The sequence below is a fragment of the Astyanax mexicanus genome, unplaced genomic scaffold (assembly GCF_023375975.1).
Source record: "Astyanax mexicanus isolate ESR-SI-001 unplaced genomic scaffold, AstMex3_surface scaffold_31, whole genome shotgun sequence".
NCBI classification, from domain to species: Eukaryota; Metazoa; Chordata; class Actinopteri; order Characiformes; family Acestrorhamphidae; genus Astyanax; species Astyanax mexicanus.
This window is the reverse complement of record NW_026040041.1, coordinates 7,688,002-7,713,443: the sequence shown is the minus strand read 5'-3', so window position 1 is coordinate 7,713,443 and position 25,442 is coordinate 7,688,002. Positions and strand designations below refer to the sequence as shown.

Below are 25,442 nucleotides of genomic sequence, written 5' to 3'. Positions count from 1 at the left end.
GCACTCTCTCCGCTTTTAGACTCTTTGCCCCGTTTTTCTGCGCTAGAAATGCGCACTCTCTCCGCTTTTAGACTCTTTGTCCTGTTTTTCTGCGCTAGAAATGCGCACTCTCTCCGCTTTTAGACTCTTTGCCCCGTTTTTCTGCACTAGAAATGTGCACTCTCTCTGCTTTTAGACTCTTTGGCCTGTTTTTCTGCGCTAGAAATGCGCACTCTCTCCGCTTTTAGACTCTTTGCCCCGTTTTTCTGCACTAGAAATGCGCACTCTCTCCGCTTTTAGACTCTTTGCCACTTTTTTTTCTGCGCTAGAAATGCGCACTCTCTCCGCTTTTAGACTCTTTGTCCTGTTTTTCTGCGCTAGAAATGCGCACTCTTTCCGCTTTTAGACTCTTTGCCCCGTTTTTCTGCACTAGAAATGTGCACTCTCTCCGCTTTTAGACTCTTTGCCACTTTTTTTTCTGTGCTAGAAATGCGCACTCTCTCCGCTTTTAGACTCTTTGTCCTGTTTTTCTGCGCTAGAAATGCGCACTCTCTGCGCTTTTAGACTCTTTGCCCCGTTTTTCTGCACTAGAAATGTGCACTCTCTCCGCTTTTAGACTCTTTGTCCTGTTTTTCTGCGCTAGAAATGCGCACTCTCTCCGCTTTTAGACTCTTTGCCCCGTTTTTCTGCACTAGAAATGTGCACTCTCTCTGCTTTTAGACTCTTTGGCCTGTTTTTCTGCGCTAGAAATGCGCACTCTCTCCGCTTTTAGACTCTTTGCCCCGTTTTTCTGCACTAGAAATGCGCACTCTCTCCGCTTTTAGACTCTTTGCCACTTTTTTTTCTGCGCTAGAAATGCGCACTCTCTCCGCTTTTAGACTCTTTGTCCTGTTTTTCTGCGCTAGAAATGCGCACTCTTTCCGCTTTTAGACTCTTTGCCCCGTTTTTCTGCACTAGAAATGTGCACTCTCTCCGCTTTTAGACTCTTTGCCACTTTTTTTTCTGTGCTAGAAATGCGCACTCTCTCCGCTTTTAGACTCTTTGTCCTGTTTTTCTGCGCTAGAAATGTGCACTCTCTCCGCTTTTAGACTCTTTGCCCCGTTTTTCTGCACTAGAAATGTGCACTCTCTCCGCTTTTAGACTCTTTGGGACTGTTTTTTTCTGCGCTAGAAATGCGCACTCTCTCCGCTTTTAGACTCTTTGGCCTGTTTTCTGCTCTAGAAATGCGCACCCTCTCCGCTTTTAGACTCTTTGTCCTGTTTTTCTGCGCTAGAAATGCACACTCTCTCCGCTTTTAGACTCTTTGCCCCGTTTTTCTGCACTAGAAATGTGCACTCTCTCCGCTTTTAGACTCTTTGCCACTTTTTTTTCTGTGCTAGAAATGCGCACTCTCTCCGCTTTTAGACTCTTTGTCCTGTTTTTCTGCGCTAGAAATGCGCACTCTCTCCGCTTTTAGACTCTTTGCCCCGTTTTTCTGCACTAGAAATGTGCACTCTCTCCGCTTTTAGACTCTTTGGGACTGTTTTTTTCTGCGCTAGAAATGCGCACTCTCTCCGCTTTTAGACTCTTTGGCCTGTTTTCTGCTCTAGAAATGCGCACCCTCTCCGCTTTTAGACTCTTTGCCCCGTTTTTCTGCGCTAGAAATGCGCACTCTCTCCGCTTTTAGACTCTTTGGGACTGTTTTTTTCTGCGCTAGAAATGCGCACTCTCTCCGCTTTTAGACTCTTTGGCCTGTTTTCTGCTCTAGAAATGCGCACCCTCTCCGCTTTTAGACTCTTTGGCCCGCTTTTCTGCGCTAGAAATGCACACTCTCTCCGCTTTTAGACTCTTTGGTCCGTTTCTGACACTTAGTGTTCAAACTTTGAATCTCACATTATAAAAACCTGTTTAACAGCGGGCCAAATTTCATTCTATTTCTAAAATACCTCGCGAGCCATAGTTTGGACACCCCCTGGTTTAAAATAATATCACAATATTTCACAGGTTAATTTTGTGAGATCAATGTTCTTGGCAGTATGATGAAACAATGAATTTCGATAAACAATACTGCATCAAAATCAAATCAAATCAAATTTATTTGTATAGCGCTTTTTACAACTGATGTCGTCACAAAGCAGCTTTACAGAAACATGATCACAGGGCAAAGTATTGTGATCAGGCAAAACATTAAACATAGAAAATACAGAATACAAAAAACCTACAGTCTAGACTTAAAGATTGATTGTGTCTGAGTCCCGAACATATTTGGGGAGATTATTCCAGAGTTGGGGAGCTTTATAAGAGAAAGCTCTTCCTCCAGCAGAGCTCCTCTGAATTCTGGGAACTACTAAAAAAACAGCTCCCTGAGATCGAAGTAATCGTGGTGGTTTTATCAGCTTTATGAGGTAGAGTCTCCTGGAATTCAGGCTTTCAGTTAACAGCTTTGCTGAACTTATCAAGAGTTAATTACTTGAATTTCTTGTCTCTTAATAAAGTGTTTGAGAGCATCAGTTAAAGTAAAGTAGTGAAGAGGTAGAGTTACAGGTATACAGTGAATAGTGAATATTTGAGTAATGCTCTAATCCAGATTATGAGAAGTAAGAACTACTCAAATAAGTAAAGAGAAGAAAATACTTTGAGAAATTAAATGAAGGTCAGTCAGTTTGAAACTTTTCAAGAATTTAGAAAGTATCCTCAAGTGCAGTCCCTGCAAAGACTGGCTCTAATCAGGACTGGCCCAGGAAAGGAAAATATACAACATATTCACTATTTGAACAATATATATATATATATATATATATATATTGTGTCTGGACATCTTTACTCACCAAAAGCACAAGAAGAACACTCCGCTCCTCACGCAGGATTGAACTCGATCCAATACACTACCGCTGCCCCGGCTAGTGAATTGGGACACAGCCATGAAAAAACGCCCTTATAAGGAGATAGGAACCCTAAGAATGGGCGGAAAAACGAGAACAGGTGGAAACTAAAGTCACGCTGAGCGCCACAGAGAGAGAGACAGGGGAGGAATATAAACAAAAGCTCACCAGAGAAGCATATTATTTTATTATTATTTTTTTTCATTATTTTTCATTATAGACTTCCCTTAGGAAAGGATCATCAGAAAGTTCATCAGATCTACCAGCCTCAGAAACTACAAGTTATATTGGAGTATTTTAGTTAGTTTAACACTGTTTTTAAGTTACTACATGATTTCTTATACAGTGTTCCTCCATAGTCTGATAGATCACTTTACTATTCATTTACTATGTAGGAAAAAAAAATAAAAAGAAAGAATGAGTTCTGCATTCCTCAGTCCCCCACTGTCCCATCTGGCCCCCATCTTAAAACACACTGCTGAGTGTGTACTGTACTGTGTGTGTGTGTGTGTGTGTTGTCACGGTTCTGGCTGTTGAAAACAGGAAATGCCTGAGCGAGACGTTAAACGCTTTCCGCAGGGAAGGAGCCCCCGCTGCTGCACGGCATGCTGGGAGTTTAAATACGGAGCTGCTGATTGGGTTTTAATCGTTATGTAGATTGTAAATGAGACGGTGCTGCTGTTGCACGAGGGCTGCAATCGTGCGAGAGCTGCTGGGGGACAGTGAGGGGGTTTATTACTGCTGTTTGTTGGGTCTCGTGATCAGCGGTGGTCCTGCGAGGGGGAGGGGCTGTGCTAACAGCTCTCGGCTTGATCCGTTACACTATTACTCACTATTACCATCTGCACCAAGAGAGAGAGAGAGAGCACCATAAACACAGAGTGATTAGAGAGAGAGACCGCAGCGTACAGGAGCTTTTATACTGTTACTGTATCTGTTCACACGGACAGTTCTAACCAGACACCGCCGGTCACCATCATTACCCCCCACTGCACTGTTCACTGTGGGGAGTAATGCTGTTCTTCTATGATGCACTATTATTATTATTATTATTATTATTATTATTATTAAATATTTAATATAACCGCCTAGCAACACCTTAGCAACCACCTAGCAACCACTTAGCAACACCTTAGCAACCACCCCGGATACCATAGCAACACCTTAGCAACCGCCTAGCAACACCCTAGCAACCACCTAGCAACCACCTAGCAACACCTTAGCAACCACCCCGGATACCATAGCAACACCTTAGCAACCGCCTAGCAACACCCTAGCAACCACCTAGCAACACCTTAGCAACCACCCCGGATACCATATCAACACCTTAGCAACCGCCTAGCAACACCTTAGCAACCACCTAGCAACCACTTAGCAACACCTTAGCAACCACCCCGGATACCATAGCAACACCTTAGCAACCACCTAGCAACCACCTAGCAACCACCTAGCAACACCTTAGCAACCACCCCGGATACCATAGCAACACCTTAGCAACCGCCTAGCAACACCCTAGCAACCACCTAGCAACACCTTAGCAACCATCCCGGATACCATAGCAACACCTTAGCAACCGCGTAGCAATACCTTAGCAACCACCTAGCAACATCTTAGCAACCACCCCGGATACCATAGCAACACCTTAGCAACCACCTAGCAACACCTTAGCAACCACCTAGCAACACCTTAGCAGATACCAGCCAGCACTGCAATCACACTCGCAGTTTCTGCAGGAACTGCAATCTAGTTATTATTATTATTATTAAATATTTAATATAAAACACACCTTGTTCTGGTCAGATATCTATGAAAGCCCATTCCCACCACCCGATTCCTGCTATCTCATTATTTTGAGGTAGTAAGTCCTTATTTTGAGATACTTTCTCATTATATCTTGAGATACTGTCATTATTTTGACAGTCATTATTTTGAGAGACTCCTTATGTCATTATTACTATCTTAAAATAATGATTTACTCTCTCAAAATAATGAGATAGTATCTTAAAATAACAACTCACTATTTAAAAATGATATTTATACAAAATATCACCATACTGTAACTTAAAATACTGACTTACTTTATCAAAATTCTGAAATAGTAAGGCATAATTTTGAGTCATTATTGTGAGATAGTATCTCTTTATTTTGAGCTATTAATCTTATAATGAGATAGTATCTCAGAATAATGACTTACCATTTCAACAATGACTTACTACTTTAAAATTGTATCTATCTCAAAATAATGACTCACTATCTCAAAGACTTACGATCTCAAAATGAGATAGCATCTCAAAACAATGACTTACTATCTCAAATTAACGACATACTATCTCAAGTTAACAACATACTATTTTAAAGTAACAGCTTACTATCTCAAAATAATAACTTACTATCTCACAATAAGAACGAACTATCTTAAAATAATGACTTACTATCTCAAAAGATTAAGGTAGCAGTTTCCTCAATTATAAGTAAAACCAGTTGTTTCTCAACAGAAGCGTGAGAAGAAAGTGTGTAAGGGGACACAGATAAGTTGAATTAAAAAAGTTAAGCAATCGTGAATTAAAATGTAAGTTAGCATCTACTTTGTTATTCTAACTAAAAGGGAAGTTGATTTAACTTTTTCTTTACTATACAAATTAATTAGCAAAATAATTATTATTATTATCTACATTTTTCCAAGTAAATATAAAAGTTGAGTAATTCTGCATGTTCTCATCCCTCAGTACCTCCTCATCAGTCAGTTCTGCTGCACTTCTTTACGCTCATTCCCGTGATTTCTGACCGAGTGTTTCTCCTGTTGCTCAGTGGTGAAGAAGGCTCAGTGGCTGGAGAAGGAGGAGAAGGCCCGGCGTCTGAGGGAGAGTCAGCTGGAGGAGCGCAGGAGGAGGCTGGAGGAGCAGCGGCTGAGGGCCGAGAAACGCCGGGCGCTCCTGGAGGAGAAGCAGAGACAGAAACTGGAGAAGAACAAGGTCAGGAGAATGATCATTGCTATCTTACACCATGCCAACAATCTATTTTCACTCCTTCTGCCTTCATCGTTTAAATAGCAACAGAGCTTCTGAATAAATCTACACTGATGTAAATCTGTCTGGATATGAGGTGTGTTCAGGTAAATTTTTGAAGTTTTGCTTGTTTATTTTGGCAATGAACAACACAGGAGCTCCACTGACTGGATACAACCTAGACAATAGTCAACAGTCTGACGTTCATTACCATCTTGGCAGAGAAGGTGCACTGTGCATACACATCAACAATAAACAGTTGATGTTCCAGTAAATGACAAAATAACATTGATGTTCCAGTAAATGAGCTGCTGGCGTATATTCACAGCGTGAACCAGCTCAGTTTCCTCTGCTGAGAAGCATTGGACACGTCCAGGTAGCTGCACCGTTAAAATAGCAATCCGCTTAAAGGAAATGATGAGCAAGTGACACATCGATTGGATTATTTTATTATTTTACATTATGCCCAAATTAATCACACCCATGATTAATTAAGAAAATTAGTACATGCCTTTTACGCATTTCGAGATGCACAGTGTGTACTTTTCCCGTTGTTACGATAGCAAAGACACATTGACACAGCCTAAATCAAGCTGCACAGTACACAGTTGACAGCTCATCTTGGCTATAGGTCACTAAAATAGGCCATATGACTTTCTTAATCTCACCTTTAAAAAAATACATGCCTAAAATCTTACAAAAACATAAAAACAATAACATAAAATAGAACCATAAAGGATTATAATATATTATATATTTAGAAACATTTAGAAAATGTATATAGTAGTGTGTAATACATGTGTAACTACAGCATGGAGTTGTAGAGGTTCCTAATGTTCCTCCTGTGATAATCCATCCCATAATAAGCCCAGTTGTGTTGTGCGCAGCCCCGCCCTCCGGCCAAAAAGTTCAGCATAGCTCAGCTTTAATAAAAACAAAAATCTGCTGGCTGCGCTGCGTCCAGCCAATCAGGGAACAGGAGGCTGCGACTTCACACACACATATGAGCCTCACACACAGAGAAGAGGTGCCTTTTAACCACAGAAGATGAGCTGAAAATGGCAGAATATGAATTTATATGACTGTAGATTACAGTGAGGTTTACTAAAAATGAAAAATATTACATTTATGATTGCTTCTTTAGAATATCAAAAATGTCACGGCCACACGTGGTGAGCCGAGAGATCCGGCACGCCCACAAATGTTTAAAAAAAGTGCCAGTGGACACAAACCATTATTATATAGATTCGAGATGCAGCAAGACATGTCCATGTTAGCAGTATGTGAACAAGCATTGTCCTGTTGGTTTTAGTCAAAAATCAACACTCTACTCAACACCTCTACTGCAATATTTGATGTCTAATATAATAGAATATCATAAAATATAATATTATCACATTATTTAAAGTTATATTAATTTCCTTGATTTATACAGTAGAGTAGACAAAATCACCAAAAGTGAATTGGTGGCTTGGCGCTATCTCCCTAAAATGAGTTTTTGCAGGGTGTAATGTCTTGAGTATCTGGGTTATCCATTTGATCCGAGTATCTATTTGATTTCTCACCAATTTTTTATATAATGACGGTGTGTGTGTGTGTGTGTGTGTTGAAACTGTTTAAAACTGTTTGAAACTTTTTGACTTTCGCTGTAGTTTTGCTTTTTCTTTGAAGTGTAGTTTTTCCTGGACTTCTTCCTCCCACACTGAAGTACTAAAATAAAACACTGTGGGCTTTTGAAGCTGACTGAACAGAGTGTGTGTGTGTGTGTGTGTGTGTGTGTGTGTGTGTGTTCTCCTCAGGAGAGATACGAGTCTGCCATCAAAAGATCAACCAAAAAGACCTGGGCTGAGATCAGACAGCAGAGATGGTCGTGGGCCGGCGGACTGAATCAGACGTCTCGCAGAGAGAGTGAGTGATTGTGTAACTATGTAACAGTGCTTTTATTAATCACTTATTTCATCATCTCTGTATTTCTGCATTAGAGATACATGTATTTTCTTGTATTCTGTGTTTTTTGTTGTCCCTATGCATTTCTTATACTTAATAGTCCTGGACCAAGTGTCTCAGACTGCCTTCAGTGAGTTCATTGCATAGTACAGGGAACTCTTATTGTTATTATGGTGTCCCATGACTTTTGCCATGCCTCTTGAAAACGGAAGAACACTGTCCTGACCTGTGGGTTATGTGTGTGGGGTCTTCTGCCTTGAATGATGTGATGTGACAGCACTGCACTGCACTCTCCACTGTGGTGGTAATATTAGCATTCTATGATGTATTTAATATATACAGCTCTGGAAAAATAAAGAATCTGAATCACTTCCTCTGATTCTGCTATTTATAGGTTTATGTTTGAGTAAAATGAACATTGTTGTTTTATTCTATAAACTACTGACAACATTTCTCCCAAATTCCTAATAAAAATATTCTCATTTAGAGCATTTATTTACAGAAAATGAGAAATGACTGAAATAACAAAAAATAAGATGCAGAGCTTTCAGACCTTAAATAATGTAAAGAGAACAGATGCAAAGTTTATATTCATAAAGTTTTAAGAGTTCAGAAATCAATATTTGGTGGAATAACTCTGGTTTTTAATCACAGTTTTTTTCATGCATCTTGGCATCATGTTCTCCTCCACCAGTCTTACACACTGCTTTTGGATAACTTTATGCTGTTTTACTCCTGGTGCAAAAATTCAAGCAGTTCAGTTTGGTGGTTTGATGGCTTGTGATCATCCATCTTCCTCTTGATTATATTCCAGAGGTTTTCAATTTTGTAAAATCAAAGAAAATCATCATTTTTAAATGGTCTTTTATTTTCTTCCAGAGCTGTAGGTATTATGCCTTCAGTGAAGTGTTACCAGCACTAGTTGGTGACTCAATCTTTAATTAGGCCTGATGTAATCATGTTTAAAGGCTGTTTGGGACTGAGTTCTGGCTGAAAGCTGATTGGTTAAGGTGTGTAACTCAATAGGAGGTTTCTCAGAGCTTCAGGTTCTGTTTATGAGATGACGATCCACAGGTCAGAGAAGTGTTAGAGCAGTGAAACAGCTGGAGGTCACTGCAGTTATTAGAGTCAGTGTGTGTGTGTGTATGGTTGGTGGTAAAGCTGCTGTGTGTGGATGGTTATAACATTTCTGCTGGCGATGGTTATGAGCAGTGTGTGTGTGACTCACACACACTGAATGGTAATGAGTCATGAATAATAGAAATTAGTGATATATTAAATACAGGTTGGTATTTAGGGAAGAGCCATAGTCTTTTGGACTAAAGGATCAGGTTGATTTATGGACGGACTGGTAATATCCACCAATATCAGCGAGTTTTTGGTTTTTATCTTGGTTTTATTTGTTTATCTGGTCATTTTTTAGTGGTTGACTCAATATTACATAAATTATATTACGTTAACATTAATTTAATGTGATTATGATTAACTGCATCAGTTCTGTGCTAATGCTAAACACTGGAAATGCTTTACCAATGGCTGGGACTTCATGAGCAGAACTGAAGGCCAACCTTTTTTTAGATTTATCGTCAGCATCAGCACAATGACTGGAAATCCACAAGCCAATCATGTTCTAAACTCCAGTGGGTGGGACTTAGATAGTCCTTTCTATTATATAGCTACAGTATATTAAGGCGTATGGACATACAGTGGTGTTAAAAAAAGTATTTGTCCCTTACATGTTTCTTTAATATCAGACAAATATAAGTAAATATAAAAAGCACTTTTTAAATTCTAATTTCGTTTATTACAGGAAAAAAACTCTCCAAACCAATTAAGCCCGTTGTGAAAAAGCCCTTTTTGGAAAGCTGACTAACCACAACCAGACCTGATTACTGCCAGACCTGTAGAATCAAGAAATCACTTATATAATAGAACATGAAGCAGATAAAAGATCTCAAAAATCTGTTCTGAAAGAGAATATCCGGCCATCTGTTCATTACCTCAAGCTCAGGTGTACTTGGGTTCTGCAGCAGGACAATGACCCAAAGCACACAAACAAAAAGTTCACATCTGAATGAAGGTTTTGGAGGGTCTGGTTAAAGTCTGATTGAGATGCTGTGGATGATCTTAAACAGGACGTTTATGCTGGAAAATCCTCCAGTGTGTCTGAATTAAAACTATAACTCTGTAAAGAAGAGTGAAACAAAATTCCTCCACAGAGATGAGAACGACTCGTTGCCAGTTATCAGTAAAGTTTGATTACAGTTTTTGCCGCCAAGAGTGACACAACCAAGTTATTAGATTTAGGGAGCAAACACTTTTTCACACAGGAATAGATTGGTTTGGATAGTTTTTTTCTCTTAGTAAATGAAATCATTGTTTAAAAAGGGCTTTTTATGCTTACTCAGATTATGTTAGTCTGATAATAAAAATTAGTTTGATAATTGGAAAAATATCAGTGTCAGATAGGGAGCAGGAAAGTGGATACACTTGCGAGTGATTTATTAAAAAAAAAAAAACAAGCAAACAAACAATCCAAAAAACTACAGAAACAAGGAAACACTGAGTACGTGAAGACTAAAAACAAAGAAACACATAACCTGACTGACGTAAACACGTACAACCACAGACAGAACACATGGACAAGGACAGGAAACGTGAAACACCTGCGACCGGGTAACAAGGGGGCGGAGCTACAAATGACCATGTGAGCAAGAGGGGAGGAGATAAACATAGAGACAGACCAGAGAGACGCAAAACCGGACGAGAATGTGGCAATCAGTATGACAAAAAAGCAATAACAAAATACATCTGTAGAGGGCAAATACTTTTTCACACAACTATATATTGTGTGGGTTGAAGTAAAATATCTTTGCCTATTTAAAGTTAAGAGAATGTTTGGCTTAGCTAAGTTAACTCAATTTCTTTTTTTACAGACACAAATAGCTGTAAACTGTAACCATCTGAGAGCATTTGTATCGTCACATTGATGATACGAAGAAGAAGAAGTCTTCTCCTATTGGTTCTTAGCGCTGACACCAGAATAGCTCCTTCCCCCGTGTCTATCTTACTGCAGATCCAGCTGTTGGTTCCTCTGTGAACGCTGTGTGTGTGTGTATGTGTGTGTGTGTGTGTGTGTGTGTGTTGCGTTCTCTCCGGTGCAGGCAGATGCTCAGCCTCCACGGTTAACCTGCCTCGGCAGACGGAGCCTGTCATTAACAACAGGCTGTCCAAGTCATCAGCGACTCTCTGGAACTCGCCCAACCGAAGTAAGGCCGTCCGAGCGGCGTCAGTGTCCCCCCCGACCCCCCATCCACTCCTCCAGACCCTCCAACCCCACCTTATACTTTCTTTTAGTAGTTTTCGGTATTGGTGTTATTGGGGATGTTCTGATTTAAGGTTTTAGGACTTTATACCCAACAGCTCCACCCACTTCTCTACAATACAAAGTTACTATATTCACTTATATATATATGTATTGAAACACACTTGACCTCAATGTGACTCAAATATCAAATATACTCCTCACATTTGAGCTAACCAGCTGTTCAGGTGCAGTTTAACCTGATTTATATCCTAAAGCCATGAACAAATGCTGTCTCTGCTGATCCATGCCGACGCAACTGCATGGATCTCTCATTCTTCGAAACATTGTATTTTTGTGCCTATGTGAAAACAAACCAAACCGAGGGGGAAACGCTCCAAATAATCATTAATAATCAACTCATCAACTGATTCAGACCAGAGAAACCAACTAAAAGTGCCCTTAGCACACTTAAAAATCTGAATGTTAATGCATTTTAACAAGACAATGCAAATTCACATGCTGCACATTATTATAAATGCATTATTATGTTACTATATTCTTCAGCTATTGTAGAATTTAGAAGAGAAATCAGTGAATTTCCTTTAGATTAGTATTAAATGCTAAATTCCATATCACTGATCAGATCAGATCGGAACATTCCCAATAATAAAGTTGTGTTTTTTAATTTGGTAAGTTTTATTTCTGGGGGTCAGTGTGTGGTGTCTGGTGACGTGCCTGCCTGCCTGTGCCTGGTGACCTGATGACAGTCATTTTCACTCCCCCAAACCCCGCCCACTCTCGTTCCTGTCTTGCATTGTGGGTATTTTTGAGTTGCTCCCTCCCGAATGCATCTCCGATCAGCCCGCGCATCTCTAATCCATGGTCTGTGGTGGTCTGTGCTGGTGATGGTGGTCGCAGTGGTGTGTGGGTGATGGTGTACGTGGTGATGGAACGAGCGGCTTGTTTTTGGTGTGGTGGTCTTTCTGTTGTTTTATTTATTTATTTAAATTTGTTTTGTGGTTTTTCATTGGTCACATGACATGTCCTTCACCACCATTGCTGTGTGTGTGTGTGTATGTGTGAGTGTGTGTGGTGTTTGAGGTTGTGGTGGTGGTACTGATGCTGATAAACTGCTGGACTAAATGGCTAAATGGACTGATAACAGATTAATTGATAAGTGACTGATATAAAAGAGTATGATGTGTGTTACTGAAGGTCTATGACTTATTATAACTGATTATAACTCATTAATATGACTGATGTTTTGAAAGCATGAGAGCTAATGCTCTAAAATCTACTGTATGTGGTACATTTTATTTTAGTTACGTTCCTCAGTTGCTCCAGAACACTGTGGAAACACTACTGAACAGACAGTAGACAGTAAAGTAGACTAGGGGTGGGACAAAATATCGATATACTGATTCTGATATATCGTATTGTTTTTGTATACAATTCATTATCGATACGTTGCGTCAAATACGGATATATTTACTGAAACATTAACTCTGAACTCCCTAGGACTCACCCCCAATTAGACTTACTAGAGTTACTTCTTCAGTACTCCACATGGTGGCGCTATAATCTAATGAATAGGGTAAACCTGTGGTGAAGAATATTGGCTGTGAAATTCTGTGATATTTACCCAAAAAAATCCTGATATTTGATTGTTTAAGAATGATATGGCAAAAATCACAATATATTTCTTCATTTCTGCCGATATTATATAATTCTGATACTGATATGAACAGTATAGCCAGTATACAGTAAAGTATATCTAATCACACAATGGTAGAGCTAAGGGTGAAATGGTAAAAAAAAAAAACATTGTTTCACAATATTTAAAGAAATTTTTTTAAAATACAGTATTTATCTTATGTTTACACACAGCAAAAATACATAAGCAGTGTAAAATGTACTTTTGGTGTAGTAAAACATGATAAAAGTTCTTACCTTTGATGAATAGCACACCTCCGTTCTCCCACAGCGTTCCGAGATCCAGAAATTTTAACAGTTTGTCCAAACACCCTTCAGACTGGGTGAAACAGGGCATAATTTACCCTGATAAATTGCTTTTTACACTGTTATCCAGCTCAAAGATGCTCCACACCTGCTTGTTAGAATCCGGAGAGCCCTGATATTTAAAACCATGCATTAGTAACTTAAAAAGTGCACAAGAAGCTTATTAAAAACCACTGTTTACGTCCCATAACACTGGCTTCAGCTCCGAGTGCCGCCATTACTGTACTGATAATAACATAGACATATGTTAGTGTAGCAGTCAGAGTCAGGAGTAATGACGGTGCTTGGAGCTGAAGCCTTTAGGAGTATTTAATTCTCGTACTGGTAACATAGATACTGTCAAGTATCGTAGATAACTATCTTGTGATAAATCAAGTATCACAGAATAATAATTGGATCGTGAGATGCCCTGTGATTCTCACCCCTAGTAAATACAAACAGTAATAGTGAGAGCAGTAAATGTTGGGTAATGAGTTAAGGACATTGTGATCAATAGCAGTTAATCACCATTTTCCACTACAATTATTAAAAATGTAGACCTTAAATCTGTCTATCTGTCTCTGTCAGTCTGTGTAAAGGTTATATACAGTATATATACGTGTATATATATATATGTGTGTGTGTGTGTGTGTGTGTGAGTGTGTGCTGCAGCAGAAGCAGCAGTGTGTGTGGACAGGTACAGTGTGTTCACTAGTCGTGCTCCGGACGTCTTGCCGCAGTGAGGGGGTGGGGGGAAATCAGCGGTTGCTAAGCAACAGAGCGTTATCATCCAGTGTGAACATGGTGAAATCCTGCAGTTACCGAAATGAAGTTACGCTTCTGACCAGATGACCTTCAGCAGCCCATTTCTCCTCCGCACTAATTCATCAATTATTAATCAATCAGCACTATCAACATACTGTATTTACTATATATGTGATTAAAATATTTCAGTATAGATTATTTACAGCATCTGTCTCCGATTGATGTTTATTACAGGACGCATTACATGAATTTCTCATTCAGTGTCTTTATTTAATTCAGTTTCTACATTGTATCTTAATATTAAAGAGATGAAAATAATTAAAGGTCACGTATGGAATTATGTTATAAACAGCAAAAAAGTGTTAGTCCTCCACCTTAGCTAACATTAGCCGCAAGCTAGCTAACGTTACTGGGGAGAGAACTAAGGTTACTGTAAAGCTAGCTAACATTAGCAGCAAGCTAGCTAATGTTACTGGGGAGAGAACTAAGGTTACTGTAAAGCTAGCTAACATTAGCCGCGAGCTAGCTAATGTTACTGGGGAGAGAACTAAGGTTAGCGTAGAGCTAGCTAACGTTAGCAGTGAGCTAGCTAATGTTACTGGGGAGAGAACTAAGGTTAGCGTAGAGCTAGCTAACGTTAGCAGCGAGCTGGCTAACATTACTGGAGAGATAACTAAGGTTAGCGTAGAGCTAGCGAACATAATTGGCAAGCTAGCTAACGTTAGCAGCGAGCTAGCTAATGTTACTGAGGAGAGAACTAAGGTTAGTGTAGAGCTAGCTAACATTAGCCGCAGCTAGCTAATGTTACTGGGGAGATAACTAAATTAGAATAGAGCTAGCTAACATTAGCAGCGAGCTAGCTAATGTTACTGGTGAGAGAACTAAGGTTACTGTAAAGCTAGCTAACATTAGCAGTGAGCTAGCTAATGTTACTGGGGAGAGAACTAAGGTTAGCGTAGAGCTAGCTAACGTTAGCAGCGAGCTGGCTAACATTACTGGAGAGATAACTAAGGTTAGCGTAGAGCTAGCGAACATAATTGGCAAGCTCGCTAACGTTATTGGGGAGAGAACTAAGGTTAGCTTATAGCTAGCTAACATTAGCAGCGAGCTAGCTAATGTTACTGGAGAGATAACTAAGGTTAGTGTAGAGCTAGCTAACGTTAGCAGCGAGCTAGCTAACGTTACTGGAGAGATAACTAAGGTTAGCGTAGAGCTAGCTAACGTTAGCAGCGAGCTAGCTAACGTTACTGGGGAGAGAACTAAGGTTAGTGTAGAGCTAGCTAACATTAGCAGCGAGCTAGCTAACATTACTGGTGAGAGAACTAAGGTTAGTGTAGAGCTAGCTAACATTAGCAGCGAGCTAGCTAATGTTACTGGAGAGATAACTAAGGTTAGTGTAGAGCTAGCTAACATTAGCAGCGAACTAGCTAACATTACTGTAGAGATAACTAAGGTTAGTGTAGAGCTAGCAAACATAATTGGCGAGCTAGCTAACATTACTGGGGAGATAACTAAATTAGAATAGAGCTAGCTAACATTAGCAGCGAGCTAGCTAATGTTACTGCAGAGATAACTAAGGTTAGTGTAGAGCTATCTAACATTAGCCGCAGCTATCTAATGTAACTGGAGAGATAACTAAATTAGAATAGAGCTAGCTAACATTAGCCGCGAGCTAGCTAAGGTTACTGGAGAGATAACTAAATTAGAATAGAGCTAGCTAACATTAGCCGCTGGCTAGCGTTACTGGGGAGAGAACTAAGGTTAGTATAGAGCTAGCTAACATTAGCCGCAGCTAGTTAATGTAACTGGAGAGATAACTAAATTAGAATAGAGCTAGCTAACATTAGCCGCGAGCTAGCTAAGGTTACTGGAGAGATAACTAAATTAGAATAGAGCTAGCTAACATTAGCCGCTGGCTAGCGTTACTGGGGAGAGAACTAAGGTTAGTATAGAGCTAGCTAACATTAGCCGCAGCTAGTTAATGTAACTGGAGAGATAACTAAATTAGAATAGAGCTAGCTAACATTAGCCGCGAGCTAGCTAAGGTTACTGGAGAGATAACTAAATTAGAATAGAGCTAGCTAACATTAGCCGCTGGCTAGCGTTACTGGGGAGAGAACTAAGGTTAGCAGAGAGCTAGCTAACATTAGCAGCGAGCTAGCTAACATTACTGGGGAGAGAACTAAGATTAGCGTAAAGCTAGCTAACATTAGTGGCAAGCTCGTTAACTTGGTAATGTTAGGGGCGAGTTAGCTTCATTATCAGGGAGAGAACTAGGGTTAGGGGAGAGCTAGCTAACATTAGCGTCAAGTTAGCTAATATGCTAACACATTCTGCATTAAAATGGAACAAAATGTAAAAATAAATTAACAGATGAGAAGGGTTAAGCTATGATTACCAACACAATAAATTATTTTCTACCAAAAGGCATTAAATTTGACTTTTAAAATGGAGCAAGAACCCTGCAGGTCTATATTTATATATATTTTTGGAAATGTTTTATTTTTGTCATTTTTACATATTTTAACAGCATAAAAAATGCTATGTATTTTCCTGTATATCATGTCATAATTACATTACATTACATTTGGCAGACGCTTTTGTCCAAAGCGACTTACAATAGTCAAGTACAGTGTAAAATAAGTTTAAAGGTAAAACATCTTTAGATAGGGATAAAAGGAGGTCAAAGGGGAATAATAGGATAGAGGAGTGAAGGAGGGGAAGAAGGAAATGAGGTTAGAAGTAGTTAGTGTGTTAGAGGTGTTAAGAGAGTAAGTGCTCTTTGAAGAGCTCTGTCTTCAGGAGTTTATTAAAGATAGTGAGAGATTCTCCTGATCTGGTAGTAGAAGGTAGTTAGTTAGAGGTGTTAGGAGAGTAAGTGCTCTTTGAAGAGCTCTGTCTTCAGGAGTTTATTAAAGATAGTGAGAGATTCTCCTGATCTGGTAGTGGAAGGTAGTTAGTTAGAGGTGTTAGGAGAGTAAGTGCTCTTTGAAGAGCTCTGTCTTCAGGAGTTTATTAAAGATAGCGAGAGATTCTCCTGATCTGGTAGTGGTAGTTTGTTCCACCATTGGGGAACTCTGTATGAGAACAGTCTGGATTGCTTTGTGTGAATGTTTGTTTGGTAAAGTGAGGCGACGTTCATTGGAGGAGCGCAGCGGCCGGGAGGTAGCGTAAGCCTTCAGGAGTGAGTGCAGGTAGGAAGGAGCCTGTTCTGTCATCACCTTGTAGGCGATTGTAAGAGCTTTGAATTTGATGCGAGCATCAACTGGTAGCCAATGGAGCTCAATGAGCAGCGGGGTGACATGTGCCCGTTTTGGCTGGTTGAAGACCAGACGTGCTGCTGCGTTCTGGATCAAGATAAAGAATGGACCAATAGAAATCAAAGTTACATTTTTGGAAAAGGTTTTAATCTAATAGAGAAAAGCTGAATGTGCTGCAATGTGGAGTATGTGTGTGTGTGTGTTTATGTGGGAATGAATGATCAAACATACAATCCAGTGTGTGTGTGTGTGTGTGTGTGTGTGTGTGTATTAACCGTGTGTTGTCCTGCAGGCCGCAGTCTGCGTCTGAGTCCGTGGGAGAGTCGGATCGTTGAGAGGCTGATGACCCCCACACTCTCTTTCCTGGCCAGAAGCCGCAGCGCTGCCACACTGCTGAACAGCAGCGACTCCCGTGAGTAACACACACACACACACACACACACACACACACACTCACACACACACAGACACACACACACACACACACACACTGCTTTAATTTGTTGTGGGTTATATCATTTGTTTCCAGTGGTAAAAGGACAGTAGTGCTGTTGAGTGGTTGCCATGTACTTGAAGAAGAATTGATAAAACAGTGCAGAGACAGTTACAGTAGATAAAGCTGCTATGATGATCTTTTGGAGCTGTTTTAATTGTTGGATTGAAAGTATTGATGAATAGTAAAAGAAATGGTGAGGATTCCTCATGTTTTTGTGTTTGTGTCTGATCTCAGATCAGTGTTCCCGTTCTGCGTCGGCGTCACCGCTGACCACCTGCTCCCACCACCATCACCCCCACCAGCACAGCACTGACCGCTGGACCGCCAGCACCCCCGACATCACACAGCGCCAGCGCCGGCGCAACTCCACACCGGTAAACACTCCAACACTCTTATCAACAGAGAAAACTCTTGCTCTTTCTTTCCTGGGGTGGTCCTGATGAGTGCCAGTTCCATCATTATAAACTTGTTAATGTTCTTTGCAGTAACTGCACTTGAGGAGTCCTTGAAATTCCTCTTCTCTAGATTGACTGACCTTCATTTTTTAAAGTAATTTTTTCATTATTTGATTGATTAGTTCTTGCTTCTCATAATATGGATTAGAACATAATATGTATTAGAGCTATTCACTGAAGACAACAGCTAATAACCATTAATAAGCAGTTACAACACATAAATAGAAATGGTAACATTGCCCTGTCCAAATTAGGATTACTATATAAGTAATTAATCTGGGTAAATAAATCTAATTCAATTATAAACAGATATGTTAATGCTGGCTAATAAAAAACATTTTTGTTGTTTATTGTGTTGTAACTGCTTATTAAGGGCTTTTAAAGTATGTATAATCTAATTAATATCATTAATAAACTGCTTTATAAACTGTTTATACACCATATATAAAAAAGTTTTATTTTAAAGTGGTTCCCTTTTTTGTTAAGTAAATAAATCCATATGTTTTTCTTTATAGTTTGGATAAAGAACATTTAAAAGTAATGAAAAAACACTGAATTTAGGTGTGTTCAAACTTTTGAATGGTACTGTACACACACATACATTGATATATTGAGGGGTCAAAGTAGAAAAAATGCATATTAACAGCATTTAGGCGTTAATAACTCATCATGTTAACTATTAGAACTATTATAACTATGAATAAATGTGTTGGAGTCTTAATAAATCATTGTATATTGTTTTTAAGGCTGAGAAGAAGAAGAAGAAGGAGAAGAAGGATAAAGAGAGAGAGAACGAGAAAGAGAAGAACGCTCTATCAAAAGAAAAAGTGCAGAAGAAGAGACAGTCACAGTCCATTACTAGAACCAAACCAGAACCCAGGTGAGTGATTCAGACTGATTCGACGATATAGATATATAATATAAAAAAAAGGAAATAAAAAAACATCCTGCCTGTTAAGGGGTTAAGAAAGCTCCCTAAATATTTGTATATATGTTTTATAACACTTTAAAACTGTACAGTAAAAAAGGAATATAATAAACAAAACAGTGCAGTTATTCATCTTTTAGTTATTTAATATTAAAAGTATATGTCATTCAGTTCTTGTTTTTATTTTTACTTGTCAGTAATTAAAATTTTTACTGCATTACTATTTTTATTTTTCTCTCTCTTTTTCAGCACTAACGTTAAACCCAAGAGCAGAGTGTCCTCCCCCGCACCCCCCCGCAGCCGCCCCCTCTCCCCCAACCCTGCGGCATCAGCCAAACCCACCCCCTCCTCAGGCCGAACCCCTCCCGGCACCAAGACCCGGCCCAAACGGGCCCAGACCCCCGCCCGGGTGCAGGCCCCCGCCGTCAGCGCCGTCGCCGTTGAGACCAAGAAAGAGGCCAATCAGAACCCACTGCCTAAAGAGACCAAGGGTGAGTCCACAGCCACGTTACTCCTATTTAATTTCAGCTGGTTTTTATTCCGGCTTCTCATCGTTCAATAAAACCCCTATCCAGATAAATCTCTCCATCCAGATAGAGTGAATCTGATTGTGATTGGATGTAGAGAAGCATAAATATATACCATTCTGACTCCCTATTGGTTTATACTGTGATCCATCACACCTGCACACAGTAAAAAGCTTTTACAGAAGTATTTTAAACCCTAGTTTAACACATACTAAGTTCATCTGCTCCAGAGAGTCCTTTTCTACTGACAGTACATTTCTCTCTCAATGGGCTAGACACGCTTCTGTTTGTGCATTTGTACGTCTCAGCAATGTGTGTTTTCCTGTCCAACATCTCAGCAAACACTAAATTCCCCCATCTCTCTCCTTCTCTTTCTCCTTCAGCTGCTCCAAGTGTTCCTGCCATCACTGTCTCCGCCTCCCCGGCCACACCCCCTGCTGCCACCCAGCCAATCACACCTGCCCCTCAGACTCCTGAGCCTGCCCCAGCCGTGACCACGCCCACTCCTCCTGCAGAGGCCACTCCCACCGGAGCCAAGCCCATGGCCGGCACCAACAACCCGGAGGAGGCGAGCCGGGCGCTGGCGGAGAAACGGCGTCAGGCCCGCGAGCAGCGAGAGAGGGAGGAGCAGGAGAGACTGGAGCAGGAGCAGAGGAACAGGTCAGCACAACTTATATCTATATACCCAACTATAAAACACCATATAGTTTTACACTATATAAACTTACAGTGTGTCCAATAGAGATTCACTACTCTCTCTCTCTTTCTCTTCTTACTATTTAAAATGCATTGTAAACGCAAGGAAGGCAGTCTGAGACACCTGGACTAAGAAAGTATTTCTGGAGTTTTCGGATTATAAGGCACATTATGTGACACTAGTAAGGAACAGGGGTGTCGCAATGTTTTTTTTCTAATTTATCAAGTCTCGCTGCTGCAGGGTGGGGAGTTAAGTCAAGCTAAGCTAAATAAACAAAACTGTAATAAAAAAAGACGAAGTTAATCTACACAGATTTCTCTCCTGAAAACTTTTTTCTTTCTTATCTTTTATTCAGGTGAGTAAAGTGCTTCCGTTTATTTACAGTGAGCTTAGATTCGCAAATTTCTCCAGCACTAAGGCTGGAGCATTAGCATTACTATTGCTAATGCTGCTCCAACAGTGCTGGCCGGGGTTAGCAGCAGGCTACAGGCCGATAATACTCCCTTTTCAATGGTTAAAGAGCTAGTGCTTAGCGCAGTTAGCGGCTAATGCTAATGCTGCTCCAGCAGTGCTAGCCAGCGTTAGTAGCAGGCTGCAGACCAATAATACTCCCCTCTGAATGGTGAAAGGGCTAGTGCTTAGCGCTGTTAGTCAGAAAAATACAATATTTGTATATTAAAAATGTAGTATGAAATAAACTATGGAACAAAATTAAACATTAGGCCAAAGACTGTACACTGAATATTGAGCATAGAGTATGGGCATGTCTCCACTGCTGAAAGAAATACTAACATTAGAGTACATATATATTTTTATAGATTTTTCCCAAACGTATGAACACACCCTCCCTCTTCTTACCATGTAAAGCTCTCTGTAAAAACTGTAAATCCAGTGAAAAACCTGCTCTTCTTCTGGTTGTTTAGGCTGCACTGTGAGCTCAGTGAAGGCAGTCTGAGATGCTTGGTACGCATGAGTAGGCGAGTCTGGTTGAAAATTTGACAACATGGCAAACAATTGTGGCCTCCTGATTCAAAAAATGTCACTAAAGTGCTCTTTAGAGTGGAAAAACAAGGGAAAGTGCCCTATTGTACCCTTGAGGGTATTGTTGAGTACCCTGTGGAGTACCATTTCAAAATGGAGTGCCATATTTTTACCACGTCTTTGAGTTACCATTAATTCTAGGATGGATGGGAACTGAACCATGATGATGGTCATAACCCAACCCTTACCATCTAACTCACATCCCAGTGCTTGATATACCCCACTCATATCAGTGTTCCTAATGTTTTGGTTCTTCAGTTTGATCATATTTGAGGTGCATTGATGAGGTCAGGTTATTGAGGAGCTCTGTCTTTGTGCTGTATCAGGGCTCTGCGGGAGGAGAACGCTCGGCGGGAGGAGGAGGAGAGGAGGCGCAGGGAGGAGGAGGCGAGGTTGATGGCGGAGCGACAGCGTCTGCAGGAGGAGAAGGAGGCGCAGGAGAGAGCTCAGGCTGAGCAGGAGGAGAACCTGCGTCTGCAGAAACAGGTGAGGGTCAGGCTGAGACTCCAGCTCCCGTACAGTAATGATGATCAGAGACAGTAATGATGATCAGAGACAGTAATGATGATCAGAGACAGTGATGATGATCAGAGACAGTAATGATGATCAGAGACAGTAATGATGATCAGAGACAGTAATGAAGGATTTTCAGCAGCTGCTGTCTGAAGGTCACTCTGAGCTCAGCTGGGTTTTCTTACCTACACACCCATACATTACTGATATACACACAACCAGCCAATCAGCTCACAGCACAGAGAGAGAGGGAGGAGCCTAGAGAACCTGCATCACCATCAGCCTCCCACAGATACAGATATACCACACACAGCCCAGCACAGCACAGAGAGAGAGAGAGAGAGAGAGAGATAAAGAAAGAAAGAAAGAAAGAAAGAAAGAAAGAAAGAAAGAAGGAATGTGCATATGAAAGAGAGAGAGATAAAGAGCACAGAAAGAGAGAAAGAAAGAAAGAAAGAAAGAAAGAAAGAAAGAAAGGGGGAGGGAAACAAAAGAAAGAAAGAAAGACAGAAGAAAAGCGTGTATGAAAGAGAGAGAGAGAGATAAAGAACACAAAAAGAAAGAAAGAAGGAATGTGCATATGAAAGAGAGAGAGAGATAAAGAGCACAGAAAGAAAGAAAGATAGAAAGAAAGAGAAAAACACAAAAAAAGAATGATAGAGAGAAGGAAGGTGCATATGAAAGAGAGAGAGAGATAAAGAGCACAGAAAGAGAGAAAGAAAGAAAGAAAGAAAGAAAGAAAGAAAGAAAGAAAGACACAAAAGGGGGAGGGAAACAAAAGAAAGAAAGAAAGAAAGAAAGAAGAAAAGCGCATATGAAAGAGAGAGAGAGAGAAAGAGCACAGAAAGAAAGAAAGAAAGAAAGAAAGAAAGAAAGAAAGCGAAAAACAAAAAAAAGATAGAGAGAAGGAAGGCGCATATAAAAGAGAAAGAGATAAAGAGCACAGAAAGAGAGAAAGAAAGACAAAAGGGGGAGAGAAAGAAAGAAAGAATGTAAGAAAGAAAGAAAGAAAGAGCATAATAAAGAGAAAGAAAGATAAGTAAAGAATAGAGACAGAAAGGGGGAGGAAGGGAGAGAGAGAGGAATAAAGGATGAGAGAAAAGGGTGGTGAAAGGAAAAGAGAAAAATAGCATGAAAGAGAGAGAGATAGAGAAAGAAAAGTGACATAAGGGGGGAGGAAGGGAGAGAGAGAGGGAAAGAGCATTAAAGAGAGAGAGAGAAATAATGGAAGAGAAAAAAAGAGGGACAGAAAGGGGCAAGGAAGGGAGAAAGAGATACGGAGAGAGATAAAGAGAGGGAGAGATACAGAGAGAGATAAAGAGAGGGAGAGATACAGAGAGAGATAAAGAGAGGGAGAGATACAGAGAGAGATAAAGAGAGGGAGAGATACAGAGAGAGATAAAGAGAGGGAGAGATACAGAGAGAGATAAAGAGAGGGAGAGATACAGAGAGAGATAAAGAGAGGGAGAGATACAGAAAGAGATAAAGAGAGGGAGAGATACAGAGAGAGATAAAGAGAGGGAGAGATACAGAGAGAGATAAAGAGAGGGAGAGATACAGAGAGAGATAAAGAGAGGGAGAGATACAGAGAGAGATAAAGAGAGGGAGAGAGACAGAAATGGGGGAGGTAAACAGCATGAAAGAAAGAAAGAGAAAATGACAGAGTGAAATAAAGAAAGAGGGAGAGAGGTACAGGGAGAGTAATGAAGGTTGAGGTGTTAGCCAATCAGACGAGTGCTCAGGCCGTGAGCAGCGTGTCCTTCACTCTGCAGCAGCTCCTGATCCTCACTGTGGGTTTTACTGAACCTCACTGCAGATTTAACCCTTTACTGCTCAGCACTGAGATCAGTTAACCCTGATCATACTCTTATAAAGCCTCATTACATTACACTCCTTTATTACTACACACTTACAGCTTACATGTAGAAATGTAATAATTACACAGCATTAATATTAAAGAACATTCATTTACAATAGATGTTAAATTATTTGTTGGTAGATACTGAATAATTCATATTGAATGATTGAAAACTAAACACTTCATAATTACTCATATTTGATACTGTATAATTCATAGTGTATACTGGGTAATTCCTAGAACCTGCTGGATCATTCATAGTGGATACTGAAGAATTCATAGTGAATACTGATCAATTTATAGTAGATACAGATTAATTAATAGAAGATACTGAAGAATTCATAATGAATACAGAAGAAATTGTAGTAAATGCATATTAATTCATAGTGGATACATAATAATTTATAGTGGATACTGAAGAATTGATAGTGAATATTGATGAATTTATAGTAGATACAGATTAAATAATAAAAAGATGCTGAAGAATTCATAGTGAATACAGAAGAATTTGTAGTAAATAAGTATTAATTCATAGTGGATACTGACAAATTCATAGTACACACTGATTAATTCATAGTACATTTATAGTAAATACTGTATAATTCAAAGTGGATACTCCAGAATTCATAGCGGATACTGTAGAATTCATAATGGATACTGTAGAATTCATAGTAGATACAGATTAATTAATAGAAGATACTGAAGAATTCATAATGGATACAGAAGAATTTGTAGTAAATGTGTATTAATTCATAGTGGATACATAATAATTTATAGTGGATACTGAAGAATTCATAGTGAATATTGATGAATTTATTATAGATACAGATTAATTAATAGAAGATACTGAAGAATTCATAGTGAATACTGAGGAATTGCTAGTGGATACTGAAGAATTCATAGTGGATACTGGTTGAATCTTTGTAACATGTAGTGATATAACATTGCATTTGAGAAATATAAGCAAAAACAAAAACTATAAGAAATATAAGCAGGTTATATTTGGGAAACTTTAGGTGTTTTGTGGAGCATTGCTGCTCCCTAGTGGTAGAAACAAGAACGTTAAACAGTTTCAATATAGAATATCAGTACAAAATGTTCTCTTAAAGAAGTGTATATCGTCGCTGTCCTATGAAAAAAAACACTTATCTCCATTTTTGTCGATTTTTAGTTTACTACATAATTTGAACATACAAACTTTCCCTTACACTGTGCCAAAATTTCTTGATGAACGGACCAATAGAAACTCTTCAAAATGACCTGAAATAAGCTCTTTTTTACATTGACTTCAATTGAAAGTTGACAAGGTTTTTTGTCTCTCCTGTAAAGTTGCTGTTTTGGAGATAAGTGTTTTTCATCGGACAGCAACGATATGCAATAAAATCCGTAATTATTTAATATATGTAATTATATTATAATTATATAATATGTAATAAAATATGTAATGTTATATAACTCTATAGAGTTTTATTAGCTTTTTTAGGTTGTTATTTGAGTGTATTAGTGATGGAGAACACACACACAGAGAGATAGCTGGATGTATGATGCATTTGTTGATGTATCAGCTGATCAGAGATCAGTTCCCTGAGCTGTTTTATCTAAACTGATATTAATCAGACTGATATACAGGGATAATATAATGGGGAATTCTGAGAAATTCTGACTTTAATGGTATTTTTATCATTTCAGAGAGAGGAGGCGGAGTCAAAGGCCAGAGAGGAGGCGGAGCGACAGAGGCTGGAGAGAGAGAAGCACTTCCAGAAAGAAGAGCAGGAACGCCTGGAGAGGAAGAAGGTAAAATCTGG

General features: G+C 39.6%; 2 protein-coding genes across 5 annotated transcripts in view; one reads left to right on the top strand and one right to left on the bottom strand.

Annotated features, from left to right (window-relative positions):
• Positions 1–25,442, bottom strand: part of eva1bb (eva-1 homolog Bb (C. elegans)) — a 519,072-nt gene that overhangs the window by 401,289 nt on the left and 92,341 nt on the right. The window lies entirely within an intron of this gene.
• Positions 1–25,442, top strand: part of LOC125788967 (MAP7 domain-containing protein 1-like) — an 81,471-nt gene that overhangs the window by 49,675 nt on the left and 6,354 nt on the right. For 2 of the 4 annotated variants that reach the window (XM_049472936.1, XM_049472935.1), the window contains 10 exons: positions 5,649–5,812; positions 7,645–7,753; positions 10,957–11,061; positions 17,415–17,534; positions 17,853–17,992; positions 18,820–18,953; positions 19,251–19,492; positions 19,912–20,188; positions 21,593–21,752; positions 25,327–25,431. In XM_049472936.1, coding sequence (XP_049328893.1) covers positions 5,649–5,812; positions 7,645–7,753; positions 10,957–11,061; positions 17,415–17,534; positions 17,853–17,992; positions 18,820–18,953; positions 19,251–19,492; positions 19,912–20,188; positions 21,593–21,752; positions 25,327–25,431 — 1,556 coding nt within the window. The remainder of the gene's footprint in view (positions 1–5,648; positions 5,813–7,644; positions 7,754–10,956; positions 11,062–17,414; positions 17,535–17,852; positions 17,993–18,819; positions 18,954–19,250; positions 19,493–19,911; positions 20,189–21,592; positions 21,753–25,326; positions 25,432–25,442) is intronic. The other 2 variants (XM_049472937.1, XM_049472938.1) reach the window with 1 other exon arrangement.